Source organism: Brachyistius frenatus, unplaced genomic scaffold (genome assembly GCF_029030835.1).
Source record: "Brachyistius frenatus isolate BFR_SWC_R1_liver_20210118 unplaced genomic scaffold, ASM2903083v1 Contig_39, whole genome shotgun sequence".
NCBI classification, from domain to species: domain Eukaryota; kingdom Metazoa; phylum Chordata; class Actinopteri; family Embiotocidae; genus Brachyistius; species Brachyistius frenatus.
The window spans coordinates 2157209-2170877 of record NW_027210638.1 but is presented as its reverse complement, the minus strand read 5'-3'; the positions used below and the strand labels follow the sequence as shown (position 1 = coordinate 2170877).

Sequence of the window (13669 nt, the reverse complement as noted above, 5' to 3'; positions counted from 1 at the left end):
AAAAGAAAGTAAATAAATGAAAACATATAGTAGCAGATGACTCGTTGGATAAGTGGAGGTTTACTGCCCTCTTGTGACAGAACAGACTATCTGATGTCATGAAATAACAGCTTGTCTTAATATTTTCTTTTCTTAGAAATCAAATTGGTTTCCAGGACGTTGGAGTGGAGTCACCAGCAGCTTTAAATAAAAAAAATTATAATTGGTATTACATGAACAGTAATTGGTATTACTTCATCAGAAGTCTCTTGTAAAGCTATAACGATGAACTTTATTTAATGGAAGTGCATGAAGTGAAGTAATCACTTCCTTAACTACCATTTAAACCGTCTGCAAATTATTCTCTGCGGTATTGTGCAAGAGACCCACAGCAAACGTTTTAACGTCATAGCAGGGAAAGACTGGAGTAACAAATCATGGCAATGAAGGCATTTCGCATTTAAGTTTCCCATCAGTCCAGTGAGTCACTGACAATAAACTCATACATTGTTAAAGTTATCAGGTACACTGTGCTTTTTCTGCTATGACCTATCTGGATTAAATATCATCTAAAAATGTTAGATCAAATATGGAGTTATAGGTACTCGAGGACTATGGTACAAACTTCAAAGGTAAAAGTAAAGGGATCTAAAACTGAGCAGTATTTTATTTGGTTTGTGGTAGGTGGCTAAGTTTCTGCTTTAATTTGCATTTAATGCATTTAATCACTGAATATAGGCTTTTGCATTTGTCGGATAGTGTCCCATTACTATTTTTGTTGTTGTTGCTGTTCCTCAAGCACAGCCTCGTGGATAAGATGGCATCTAACCCACCATGAGCGATAAATAAAGATTCTTCTGCTTTCACTTTTATTTTCTTTTTTTTTTAACATGAATTGGGAGTGTGTGCCAGTCTTTCATTGGTTTCAGTACAAACTTTACGTTTACGCATAGATATGCGCATGCAGCGCGCAGGAGGCACCCTCGTGAACACCTTGGAAAACTGACATGGGATTGCCAAATCATTTCCTTGCCTGGGAATGACGTCTCTCCTGCACATTCCAGTTATATTTAGCGCCTATATATAGTGGAGTCGCCCCCTAGGCTTTGTTGACTCTGCAGCAGGCAGCAGCAGTCACAGTACTGTATGGAGACGTCCTGAAACGCACACTATATAGCAACAATAATGTACGTGAGCATTAAAGTATGAATGCCCATCACTCTGTCTGCTTTCAAATTTAGATTTTGTTCAGAAAAATACGATAAAATATGCACATATATTCATAACAAAGACCAGCAGGGCTCATATAAATCTACAGTAATAAACCAAACCTCTCTAAAATACCAATGGCGTACACACAAATGTGAAAACAGGCGTATTACGGGTTATATTGCGACACAGAGTGGAGTTATATTCCCCAGACCGGCTGAAATGCCCAGCTATGCTTTCTGGGTAAAGTGCGCCCTGGTATCCGCCCATATTCGCGTAAAGGAGGCCAAACTGAGCAGCTAGGCCGGGGGACGCTGGATCAAATGGAAAGTTCAATCGATTAATTTCCCCACTTTTTTTTTGTTGTTTTGTTGTTGTTGCATGTTCCCGCTCGCTTCCGATACGGCGTTTAGACCGACTTAAATGCGGGCGTTTGGGTGTGAAATAGGAAATGCAGAGATCGTGTGAAACGGGAGGATTATCAGCTTGACTTATTTGGTCGCTACTTCGGACGCGGAACTCCTCCACTCGCTAAAAGGTAAAACAAAAAAAATAAAACGGATAGGATTATTACAGGTGTGGCGCTTTCGGTGTGTATTGCAAGGTCGTATTGACTCGTGTGACTAGGTGGGCCGCCGTGTCCGCTGTGTAAACACGCAACAATACAATGGAGTGGAAATGTTAATTTTCGTTGAGAGTGCAAACTACGCCCAATTGTGCACCTAACGCCCGGCCCTGCAATGCAGACCTGTGGGTTAGCATGTCAATGGCGACTCCAAAAATCTGCCCCGGTCCCCTCTTGAATGGATGATGGTGACCCCCTCCACCCCCTCACCCCACTTCGGCGGTGCAGACAAAGCTGAATTAATCGGTGACTTTTGGTCAAATACGTTAGTTTAAGCTTGTAGCGGCTTCTTAGCTTCACTGTTGAGGCTGTGCCCGAGCTCCGGTGCTAAGGTTAGCTCAGTGGCTAAGCGCAGCAGCAGCAGCAGCAGCAGCCCCGGAGCTCGGGAGGCTTTCACGCGAAACCATTCAGGGAACCCCGCGGCCGCAGGGCAGCGGATTTAAATCAAATTCCTCCAGCCCCCACTCTCGGTGTTGCCGCCTTGCTTGGACAAAGTGGAGCGGCTTTTATTGGGGAAAAAAAAAAAAAAAGGGCCCGGGTAATTAACAGAGGTGTCAAACTGCTAACAAGTAGCTGCTAATCAATCTCCATTAAATCGTGCTGCTGATTTTTGTTCGGTGTCTTTTTTCTTTTTTTTTTTTGTCCTTTGGGTATATTCTTGTTGTCGGGAAGGTAGTAAATAAAAGGGTGTGTCAACAACCACGACTGGCGTTATGTTCACGACACATATTTTTTTTTTTCACCCCCCTTTAAATTCCACAGCATCATAACTTTTCCACAACAAACTGTGAAGTCCAGTGGGAAGATGTCAACCCTTAAAAATGCGCTTTAACCATGCTGCTGCACAAATGAGGATGAGAAAACTGAAGCTACTTGTTAGACCGCAAATTTGCTGCACTACATCCCTGTTTGTTTGCTGAATAGATTTGGCAGCTTGTTATACAGGAGCCACCGTTTAGCCACCCAAGTTCAATTTTCACTGCCTGAAAGGCTGGAAAAGTGATTCATAAAGGCACGGTGAGCATGTGGCAGAGTGGATCTGGAGAGGTCCGTGAGATTTTTTTAATTTTTTTTGTCAGTAGTCTCAGGTAAAGATAAATCAACAGACTTGGGTCAGGCCTAATCTATAACATGCAACTGATCATCTCGGACAGTGTTGTGAGCACAAACAAGTATACTTTTGTTGGCCAAAATACCTATCAAACCGCACTCTGGTTTTTTGTTTTGTTTGTCTAGACATGGCAATATTATTCAGTAGAGCTCCTCCCTGACTGCAGGCTGTGCAGAGCTGTGAGCAGTATGTACTGTAACTTCTGAAAAGGCCAGCTACCACTATTGACGGGTGCTGCTCTACAAAGCAGTCAGACAGCAGAGAGCCTCCCAGTCGCCTGTCAATTTTGGAGCCTTTAATGTAACGTCATGGATTTCTGCCTGGGGTTGGATTCTGTTGTGTGGCCGCCACTCAGAAAATGCCACCCAATGTGTTGCTGGGTTCAGACTTTTAACTACACGTATAGACGATTGTATCTTTTTTTTTTAATTTTTATTTTACCTTGCTACCTGAATATTTTGGATATCGTGAAGCCTGTTATTTTTGTCTCGGGTTTTTATTTGAGCTAATATTCAGAAAGTGTTTCTTCATCATTTCGGTGACCTTTTTAGGATTGATAATTTAATTCAATATCTAGTAATTTTTTAAGTTAAAATCATCGCACAACATGGTCCAAGAACACGTTACAATCACGAGAGAGCACACAGAATGGAAACGAATAACAACAAAATTTGTTAAAATACCGTTGTTAAAAACCTAGACTTAAAATATCATATGAACATGAGAAGGTTTATTAAATAAAAAGGTTTTTGGCCTAATCCTAAAAGTCGAGAGGGTGTCTGCCTCCTGAACCCACACTTTCAAGATTTAATACGGCTGTATTTTTCAGTGTTTAATTTCCCTTATTTGCACATGATCTCATGCAGATTAACCATCATATTGCATTTGTGATGATTGTGGTGTCTCCTACAAGCTTCTTGTTGAATACTAAAGTGGAGATTTTTGAAATAAAAAGAAAAAGAAACTTGACGGTGTAAAATCTAATTTTCCAGTGAGTCGGCAGCAACAGTTGAGTTTTTGATTTGAGTTACTCACTGGAAGTGATGTCCAGACATTATCATTTTCTCAATCCACGGGCGCAGATTTCCCAGTAAACCGACAGGTTGTCAAACAGAAACGACAAGCAGTAAATGGAGCTCGATGACTCATGATTCAGTACTCAAAAGAGTTTTAACCATCCACATCAGAGTCTTCTCGTCTTTCTTTTAGAGCAGAGAGGTTTAAGCATCTGAGAAAGGCTTTGACGATGTCCCCAATGACTTGATACCGTGTGACATGACTACACAATGCGGCACTGTGATGATATCATGTAATTAATCTTCTTTTTTTGGACCCACAGGTGAATCATGACAGAATATAAGCTGGTTGTGGTGGGAGCTGGTGGTGTTGGCAAGAGCGCACTTACTATTCAGCTCATCCAGAATCACTTTGTGGATGAATATGACCCCACCATTGAGGTAAAGTAAATGTGTGAATGTCTGTGCACTTAAGTCTGCGACTGTTCTTTGGTTTTGTGTATATGGAGGGGGCGGGGGTATGTTGGAGGGGGGCTGAACATGGTGAAACTCCTCTTTAAAAAAAAAAGAAAAAAAAAGGAGCTGCAACAGGTTCTACTGGTTTAAGGTTTAAAAAGACACCAAGCAGGTTTTTAATAACTTTCCGTGCATGTCTGCCTCCCGAGTGTCTCAGCAGCACAACAATTTCTGCAGTGATCAGTCTCAACATCATTTCAATCATTTACTAATGTGTTGTTGCAGGTTTCTATAGAATATTTAAGGACGTGACAGCATGTCAAAGTATGGCTGCTCACTGGATCAGGCAGTAATTATTTGTGTTGGATCAGATTGAGTCTGGCCATCAGTGTGATGAAAAGCTGCAGTACTTTGACTCAGTGGAAATGAGGACCTTGTTGTAATTTGAGCTGTGCTGGAAATTGGAGTGCCCGACTACAACGAGAGAAAGCCAATAATTAAAAGGAGTCCTGTGACATCTTTGATTAACATCATGTCATTACACTTATTAATACATTCATGTTGAAACAATGACAAATTCTGGTCAAATTAATAATAATAATAATAATAAAAAAAAAAAGGAAATAGTTTTTTACTTTAGTACTATTTCCCAGAATTCAATGCTAAAAAATTTTTTTTTGCTGATCTGTTATATGCCATTATCTACATATATTGTGATATTAATTATCCTTTTAATTACATAGCTGTAAATACAACCATTTAAAAAAAAAAAAACAAATATGCTTGATTTTGGAAAGTCATGCTTAGCCTTAAAAATGTTGTCATGCGTAGATGTTTAAAACACGCATAGAGTAACCTGAAGTGTAATTAAAGATAATTCTTTTAACAGTTTAGTAAAAAAAAAAAATTTTCTAGTAAGCTGTTATTTGGACGATTAATCCCCGAGTTCTGATCACTCTTTGACCTTCTCCTCTTCCAGGACTCCTACAGAAAGCAGGTGGTTATCGATGGAGAGACGTGTCTGCTGGACATCCTGGACACTGCAGGTCAAGAGGAGTACAGCGCCATGAGGGATCAGTACATGAGGACAGGGGAGGGCTTCCTCTGTGTCTTTGCCATCAACAACACAAAGTCCTTTGAAGATATTCACCACTATAGGTGAGCTAGGAGACTAAAGGACTGCACCCGGTGTGAATGCAGTGTTTTATTCACCACTAAGTGCAAAAATGTCGGGGTGTTCTATCGGCTGAATGGGGTAAAGATTGTTCTATATAGTCACAACGTCGCTGGGAACCCTTGTTGTCAAGTTTTTATGTATAGTAGTTCAGTCATCACCTCATCACCTCACTGCTCTGCACTATGTGCAAAGTGAAGGAGAACTTTTTACAAGGCAAAATAAAGCTGACTGACAATTTAGTAAGTCCAAATACATGTTCAATTTATTTTTAGTGTGACAAAACTCTTTATTTATATATTGTTGGTCACAATTCTTATGTTTGAATAAATAGAAACAAGTAGGATCAAAATCTGTAACAAAAAAGTTTAAATGACGATTTTTGAGAAGTTATGGGATGTTTTCCCCCCAGCAAATCTTACGTTTTTCAATAATAATAAAAAAAAATGCAGCATTTGATCATTAATATAACCAAATATTTGTAAAAAAATGTCTAAAATATTTGGAAAAGCTACAACGCATAATAAACAAACAACAACAACAAAAAAAAAAGCCTAAAGACAAACCTTGCTAAAGAAGGGGAAAGTCAATTTGTTAATTTGATGCTCTCCATAATGATTCAGTTTAGGTGGCAGCCAAAATGGCTTGAGTGCTGCATCCAAGTCTTATAATGGGAGGGAAAACCCTGTAGTTGTAGCGACGTGTTTTTAAAATCGGTTGAAGCTTTGCGCTAAAGCCAACAGTGACCTTATTCTTACTGCTTTTTAACATTGCATTTCATAACCATCGGGCTATAAACCTCGGTTAAAATCCAATGTAATTTCTGTTTATGTCTGTGACTGTCCAGAGAACAGATTAAGCGGGTGAAGGATTCTGAGGACGTCCCCATGGTGTTGGTGGGGAACAAGTGTGACCTCCCGTCCCGGACAGTGGACACCAAGCAGGCTCAGGACTTAGCACGCAGCTATGGCATTCCCTTTATTGAGACCTCAGCCAAAACCAGACAGGTGAGAGTCCGGCGGGAGACGGCTACGCCCTCAAGACTCGAACACTTTGTTTGTCAAATCTGTCACTAAACTGCTGTAGATTTCCACTGCAGGTCTGTAGAGCATGGTGAATGGTGAGAAGGTGCATGTGGTCTCAGGGATACTGGCAGTCATTTTATACATTATTACTTTGATAAGAAATTTTAGTTTTTTTTTTTAGAGAAATTAAACTCTCAGTAATGTTATCTGTGAAAAAGCTTCATAATCTTGGCACGTGGATCACAGGAAGTGTGTTTGAATCATGTGGTGCTGTTGATTTGTCTCTAATGGTCTTCTTTTTTTTTTTTCTTTTACGATGTGGCTTGGAAATCTCTCGGGCAACGCGTTGTGCTTCATTAAATCCCTTTTGGTTAATTGAATTTCTTATTTATGGGTGATAATGTAATCATTGCATGCTACCCCGTCACGGAAGTGTGAAATTACATCACCATTAAGCCCACCTGTGAAGGGTCCTGCATTATAAATAATCAACAAATCAGTAAATGTGTGTCAAGGAGTCTGCATGAAAAGACAAACTGTTGGTAATTACTCGGGGTTAAAGATTTGCCTTGGTGTCGCCTCCAGCGGTGTGTGTTGTGAGCATGGCCTCAGGTAGCTGACTGGCTGATGGTGTGATCTATAAACATATTTCCTGGTCTCTTTGACTTAAGGTGAATCACAGTTTCTTCTGGTTTCGGGGGGGAAATTAATGACACAATGACTCGTTTCTTACAGCTTTGTTCACCTATTCCTACCTGAGTTCACCAGTAATTCACTGTGCAAGTGGTGCTGCTTCTGATGGACCAGCAACTGTCACTCTCATTTAAAGCTTCTCAAATCCTCCATGATTTTGTCTGACTTCTCCGGAAAATCGCAGACACAATACACGAAATATGCTCCTAATGCATGCACTTCTCCTTTTTATAATAGGCCAGACAGTTGAAGTTATACTCCACCGCCATGTTTTTAGTGCCAATCACCCACTGCAGGCTTGAAAGGTGGCTGTTTAAAGCTTATGGTTTGTATTTTTTTTTAGTTCAGTTAGGATTTACTTAAATGGTGACATTTTTATGAGGGGGAAAAAAACAGTCCTGCAACATAATCCACCTCCACTGTCCACGTTTATGCTCAGTATGTTGCTGTCGTTGTTTGGCCAAAACACAGCTAAATGCAGGACTTCTTTCAGAGCTTCAAAGAGTGCAAAAAGCGTGAAACAGAAACGGTCTATTTGGCTGCATTCTGGAAAAACTAATTATTCAGACTAAATTAAGTTTGTTGTATGCACACTGAAATTTAATCTAGCCACAGTCCTTCTTCAGTCAGATGAGGGAAAGTGAGAACCTTTCCAAGCCTACAGGAGGTGAGTGTTGACTATTTTTGGAGTATCAGGGTATGAAGATGATAAGGGAGTCCAGGCATTGCCAGTAGACCCACATCAGACAGTTGATCTGCTTCGCTCCTTTGTGTCTATAGTTTATACCACCTGCACCCAAACAGTGTGTCCCCCCCCCTGTATTCCTCAGAATTGAGGAAAGTTGTGTCTCATACTACAGAGAGTGGAAGATGCCTTTTACACTCTGGTACGGGAGATCAGGCTGTACCGGCTCAATAAAATCAGCAAGGAAGAAAAGACTCCGCGCTGTGTCAAGCTTAAAAAATGTGTTGTGATGTGAAAGGGGTAAGTGTATGCAGCCGCGCACCTACCAGCTCTGTGTGTGTGTGTGTGTGTGTGTGTGTGTGTGTGTGTGTGTGTGTGTGTGTGTGTGTGTGTGTGTGTGTGTGTGTGTGTGTGTGTGTGTGTGTGTGTGATGTTAGTGGGAACTGTGGAGAAGGCAATGTGAGTTGACACCCAGTGAGAGCTGGTGCTTCATGTGGTCTCAAAGCTAACCTGCTGGTTTCTACTGGGGCTGTGGTGAGGGTCTAACAAGAGGCTGGAACAGCTGATGATTTCTTCTCTTTTCAGTGTCTCTGTGTATTGTGGTTGATTTATAATCCGAGGTCATTTTCACACTGGGTTCATTTATTGAGTCTGTATAACTTAAATGGACCCCAGCTAGGCTGCTTTCACACTTCCTCCTCTTTTTTTTTTTTTTTTTTTTTCTCTCTCGCAGGTGTACGTTTGTATTATTTCCTCATGAAGGTGCAGACGGTTATCCTTGTTTCCATAAGTTAATGATGACGGTGCGCATTGAGATTTGTCTGAATGGAGACTGATGTATATCCCAGGCTGCGAAATAAAAACAAGCGCTCCTCCTTTACTACTCAGCTGGAAGATTAAAAACAAATATGGAATCAAGTTGGGGTTGAGTGAAGTATTTAATCTGTCCTGTTTTGTTAAAAAATACCAAAGAAAAGAAAAAAAAAAAAAAAAAAAGGACTAATAACCACCTGCTTCAAGTTGACTTGTTAAAGGGTCCTTGGTCTGCACTTATGTTCAGAAAAAGCAATCATTCCATCAGATTCAGACTGAACTACCAGTGTGAAAGTGTCCTAATGTGCCGAAATCAACATGAGCAAAGGGGTTCAGGCTGGTGAGCTGTCATGTGATTAAAAGAGATTATGGTGAACCTGGGACTCAAATCACGTGCTGAAATATTTCTGTGGAGGACGTGTGTTAAAGAACCGGCAGATATGTTGTCAACAAAGAGAGTGTGTTTGTGTGTTTTCGTGGGTGAGAGAAAGCTTTTCTTTTGGATACAAATCCCTTCATCTCCTCTCTTTATTTTCCTGCTGTCTTTGCCACCAGCTGAAGTGGCCCCAGGCTCTGCTGAGCTCCTTGCAGATTATTGTCACATTTATTGCACCATCCAGACCGGTCAGGTACTCACTTACTTACCTCAGTGTGGCATCTAAAGACGAGCTGCATTTCCATGAAGCCTCTTATTCACCAGTAATCAGAATAAGAACTCGGCCGGAGAATAAAAACCTTAATGAAACACCCGAGTCTGAATAAATTGGCACATTTAAAATTAAAAAAAAAAAAATTGCTGAGTTTGAAAGAGGTGGTTTGAATTTTTTTTATAAAGGTTTTTATTTTCAGATTACCATGTTTGCGCTCTTGACTCAAATCAAAGCTGTTTCCTGAGAAGGATGTGCCACTCTGCTTTTATTTGTTGCTCATGAGAGTTTCCTACCTCTTTTCTCAGTGGTGCATGCTTCCCAGTAGAACCATGTTTGAATAGTTTATTAATTTGGAGTGAGTTAGCAGACCTGCCGTCTGTTCAAAAACTCATTTCTATAAAACTGATGCTTCAGTACAAATTCAAAGCAGTATTGGTGCCAAGTGCTCGATGCCAGTAAAAAAAAAATATATTATTTATTTTTTGTTAAGTTTGGTTGCGTTGGTGGGATTCACACCAATTATTACAAATGTAAACAGGACAGCTCGTTCTGTCTTTTATTTAGCAACCATTTAAACCTTTGCTGACTGATTATAGTCATAAATAAATAAATTGGCTCATGTAACTGCAGCTACAGTCTGTGTTTCTGTCAATGGAAACACTGCTGACTTTAACCCTGAAGTACATATTTGAGCTGCACTTATACAGCGGTGTCCCACGTAGCCTCAATTAGATTGATCTCTAATGTGTGTCACACTGACAGACTTACTGACGGGTCACTCGGCAGAAAATGACTTTTCGCAATGTAAAATGGAAATGAATTTATCCCGGATGATTTTTTGGAGATTTAGGTTTCATTTTTGTTTTTAAATTGTCCATTAATAACTTTTTAATTCTTGTTATTGTTTTTTTTTTTTTTTTTTTTTCCAGGGCGTTGATGATGCCTTTTACACATTAGTGCGAGAAATCCGGAAGCATAAGGAGAAGATGAGCAAGGAGGGCAAAAAGAAGAAAAAGAAGTCCAAGACAAAGTGTACACTTATGTGAACCGTCACCCCTTTTCAAGACAGACTAAAAACAAAAGAAACTATGTTGAACAGTTCAAGTAATACATTTTGTACATTACACTAAATTATTAGCCTCTTTCTCAATACCCACCTTACTGAATACTAAACCTGACCTGAATTTTCTGCCTTTCTGTTATTTGCTACCTGGACACCGATAAGCTTCATTTTCAGTTTAGTGCCAGTTGCCGACGTGCGTTGGTCCAACAGCCTGATGATTTTGATTTTATAGGATTATGATGATGATTTGGGTAATTTTGCATAACTGCAGAGCTGGGAGCTAATTGCATCACAAATCACATTTTGATGAAATATTCATGAGCGACTTCTGAGTTAGTATTTCCTTTGCTTGAAAGGTCATGATCTGCAAATGTTCTGTAATGCCCTTTTCAAGTATGGGATGCCAAAGAATGAATTTTCATCCTGCTGACAAAACAGATATGAAGTAAGGACCAATATTCAGCCAGATGAGCTCCAAATGTCCCAGCCACTGTGTAATGTCCCCCGTCTCTAACAACCTCTAGGTATGACTTAGTAATGTCACTGATAAGTATGCATGCAAACTCCTACACTTCTCCGAACGTTTTAACACCCTAATTAGCTCTTAATTAATTTTGCAATTTGTCGATGCGTTGTACTGTGTGGGAAGTGATTTCTTGCCTACATGAGACGAGATGCGTTTTTCCTTTTCTTTTTGCATGCATTGTGTCCCTGATGACATGGGTATCACAAACTGCCTCTGGTTGATGCATTTAAAAGAGCCAGTGACGAGGAACTCTGACTCAAGTGGACATCAGTCAGCTTTTTCAGGTTTAAAAAAAAAAAAAAAAAAAAAAAAGTAATCAATATTTGTATCAATATTTGTAACGAAATTGGCCCTTTTTTGGGGGGGGATGAATGACAAATTCAAAGATCCATGATGATTTTTTTTTTTAGTCCATTTTTGTAATAATAAAATGAGGCTAGCAGTGGGATTTTTGTGTCGGTCATTTCGTGTTGCAGGATTCTTGCCTCGTTTGACTCTACTTGTTGAATCTTTCCTGCATTTTTTTTTTTTTTTTTTTTTTTTTTTTTTTTTTAGGCCAAGGCTCGACTGTAGGATTGTTTTGAATCTTCCTGACAATAATCATTTCATTGCTATGTGTAACAAAACACCTTTCAGCATACTCCTCCTGGAGGACTTCATATGTGGACAGAATGTTTGTTCGTCGAAATGATAAATTTAAGGATTGGAGTCTCCCTTAGCTGCCCATACAGGTGTCACATGCTGTGCACGTTTTCCTAAGCTGTTGACTTGACATGCTCGAAAGCGGACAGCATCTTTTTAAAGTAGGAATATTTGTCTTGGTGTGGAGTCAAAGAGGTTGTTCAAAATGTCCAAATGGATTTTCAGATTCAGTCTCACAGAGCCTTTAAAAGAGTTTCTGGATCCATTTGCTAAACTGTTGAAATTGTTTGTTGGCTCGCCTTTCAACAGAAATGATTGTCCAGCAAAATGATTCTCACAAAACTTGTGTATCGTAGTGATGTAACTGGAACAGATTTTTGTAAATGAGGCAATAATTGCCATAAAATTGGTTTTTTGAGAAAATTGTCTGAATTTATTTAAAAACAGTCCTCGTTTCTTTCTCGCGTCAACCCATATTTCACCTTTTGTCATTGTATTCACGCACTGTTTGCCTGGGGATTTTTATTTGCCTTTTATCTGCGCATTAGGTGCTACATTTAGACGGTAGAAAGAACCACGATCACATTTACTTTGTCCTGCGTGTACTCATGAGATACACAGAATGCTGTTTTTTTTTGGGAGGGGGGGGGGGTAAAGTTATTCACAGAAAATCTGGACATGATACGTCTTGCTTTCAGGATTAATGGATTTTGACCCAGTTTATTATTACCTCTTTTTCTCATGAAGTAGATAATAACTGTTAATGCAATTTTAATTATGGAACCCTCCTGTTAACAATACTGTTTCAAAAGTAGTTTTACTGTAATGTTTGAAATGTTCCTCTTCCTTTATTGCGTGCCAACAGCTGATTTCTGAAATGTATCATTTATACCTGGATCGTATTTTAACAACCTTTGTATAGTTGTGATACTGAAAGGTGCATATTTTGTAAATTGTGCTTCATTTCGTTGGTGTGTCTAAATGAATGTTGCTTTAATGGAGTTTCACTCCGCTCTGTGTATGTGACTAGAGAGTGTGACTGGGTCCAGGTCTAGGGAAGTGAATGAATGACCACTTTACAACATACCTGTTGTGGGCAGTGTAGAGTGGTGATCTGATCTCAAATGAGTCTATTTTTTGCCATGAATCTCACCACTCCTATTTAATGTGTAATAAAGAACAAAGTAAAGAGGAACCTAATTTTCTTTCTTATTGTCTTCTGTTTCTCGTCGCTTCATAGCACTGATTTATTTAACGTGGAGAGCTAATTGTGCATTTTCTCCGTTACATTGCATCACATCAAACTGCTGGAGAACATGAGAGTATAATCATTTTATGGATACTGATGTGCCGTAACAAATGTCTGAAATGACTTTTTGGCATTTTGTTGTTTTCTTCCTCAAATGTTTGTGGATGATCACAATAATGCTCCCCAGCAGGTGGCACTGTTCACTCACTTTGGCAGCTCTGTTTCTCGCAGACCACAAAAATCCATGAAGGAGCTTATCTCTAGCTGTCCACACTTCCAGACGGCCTGGTTTTACCTTTTACAAGTCATGTGCACCTTCTCAAAATAAACAAGCTCTAAATATATTCCTAAAACAGAGATTAAATAAAAATCGACTGGTGTATTCTAAGCAGAAATGTTCCCTGTATTTGAAATGAATGGACAGGTATTTTTGGTGACAAGAAATCATTTCATGCATTGGCAAGCTGATTATCTTTGGTGTTTAAAAGAAATGACATCTGAATTTTCAAAATGAATAAATACAATTAAATATGATTTCACACAGTGGACAGAGAAGCTATTTTAAATAAATGCAAATAAATTGCCTCCTGTCTTTCATAAGATAAAATACACTTAATTAAGAGGGGCATTACAATTCTTTAATTACCATCATTTAAATTTGTAAGGGCATCAGTTCCATGGAAATGGCACAACTTATTAACCATTGTGAAATCAATGCTTTATTATTGTATTAAATGTTATAAAAGGTGACTT

At 39.3% G+C, this 13669-nt stretch overlaps 1 protein-coding gene across 1 annotated transcript; it reads left to right on the top strand.

Annotated features, from left to right (window-relative positions):
• Positions 1-1419: 1419 nt before the first annotated feature.
• kras (v-Ki-ras2 Kirsten rat sarcoma viral oncogene homolog) lies at positions 1420-12867 on the top strand. The gene is made up of 5 exons (XM_069701939.1): positions 1420-1726; positions 4264-4381; positions 5376-5554; positions 6418-6577; positions 10366-12867. The coding sequence occupies exons 2-5, from the start codon at positions 4271-4273 to the stop codon at positions 10480-10482; spliced, it is 567 nt and encodes a 188-aa protein (XP_069558040.1). The 5' UTR covers positions 1420-1726; positions 4264-4270; the 3' UTR covers positions 10483-12867.
• Positions 12868-13669: the final 802 nt, after the last annotated feature.

What these genes read in the sequence shown, in the direction of transcription:
- kras (XM_069701939.1), top strand. Translation starts at nt 4,271, where the DNA reads ATGACAGAATATAAGCTGGTTGTGGTGGGAGCTGGTGGTGTTGGCAAG. An exon ending in AATATGACCCCACCATTGAG is followed by an intron (nt 4,382 to 5,375) that starts GTAAAGTAAATG and finishes CTCCTCTTCCAG; the next exon opens with GACTCCTACAGAAAGCAGGT. An exon ending in GAAGATATTCACCACTATAG is followed by an intron (nt 5,555 to 6,417) that starts GTGAGCTAGGAG and finishes GTGACTGTCCAG; the next exon opens with AGAACAGATTAAGCGGGTGA.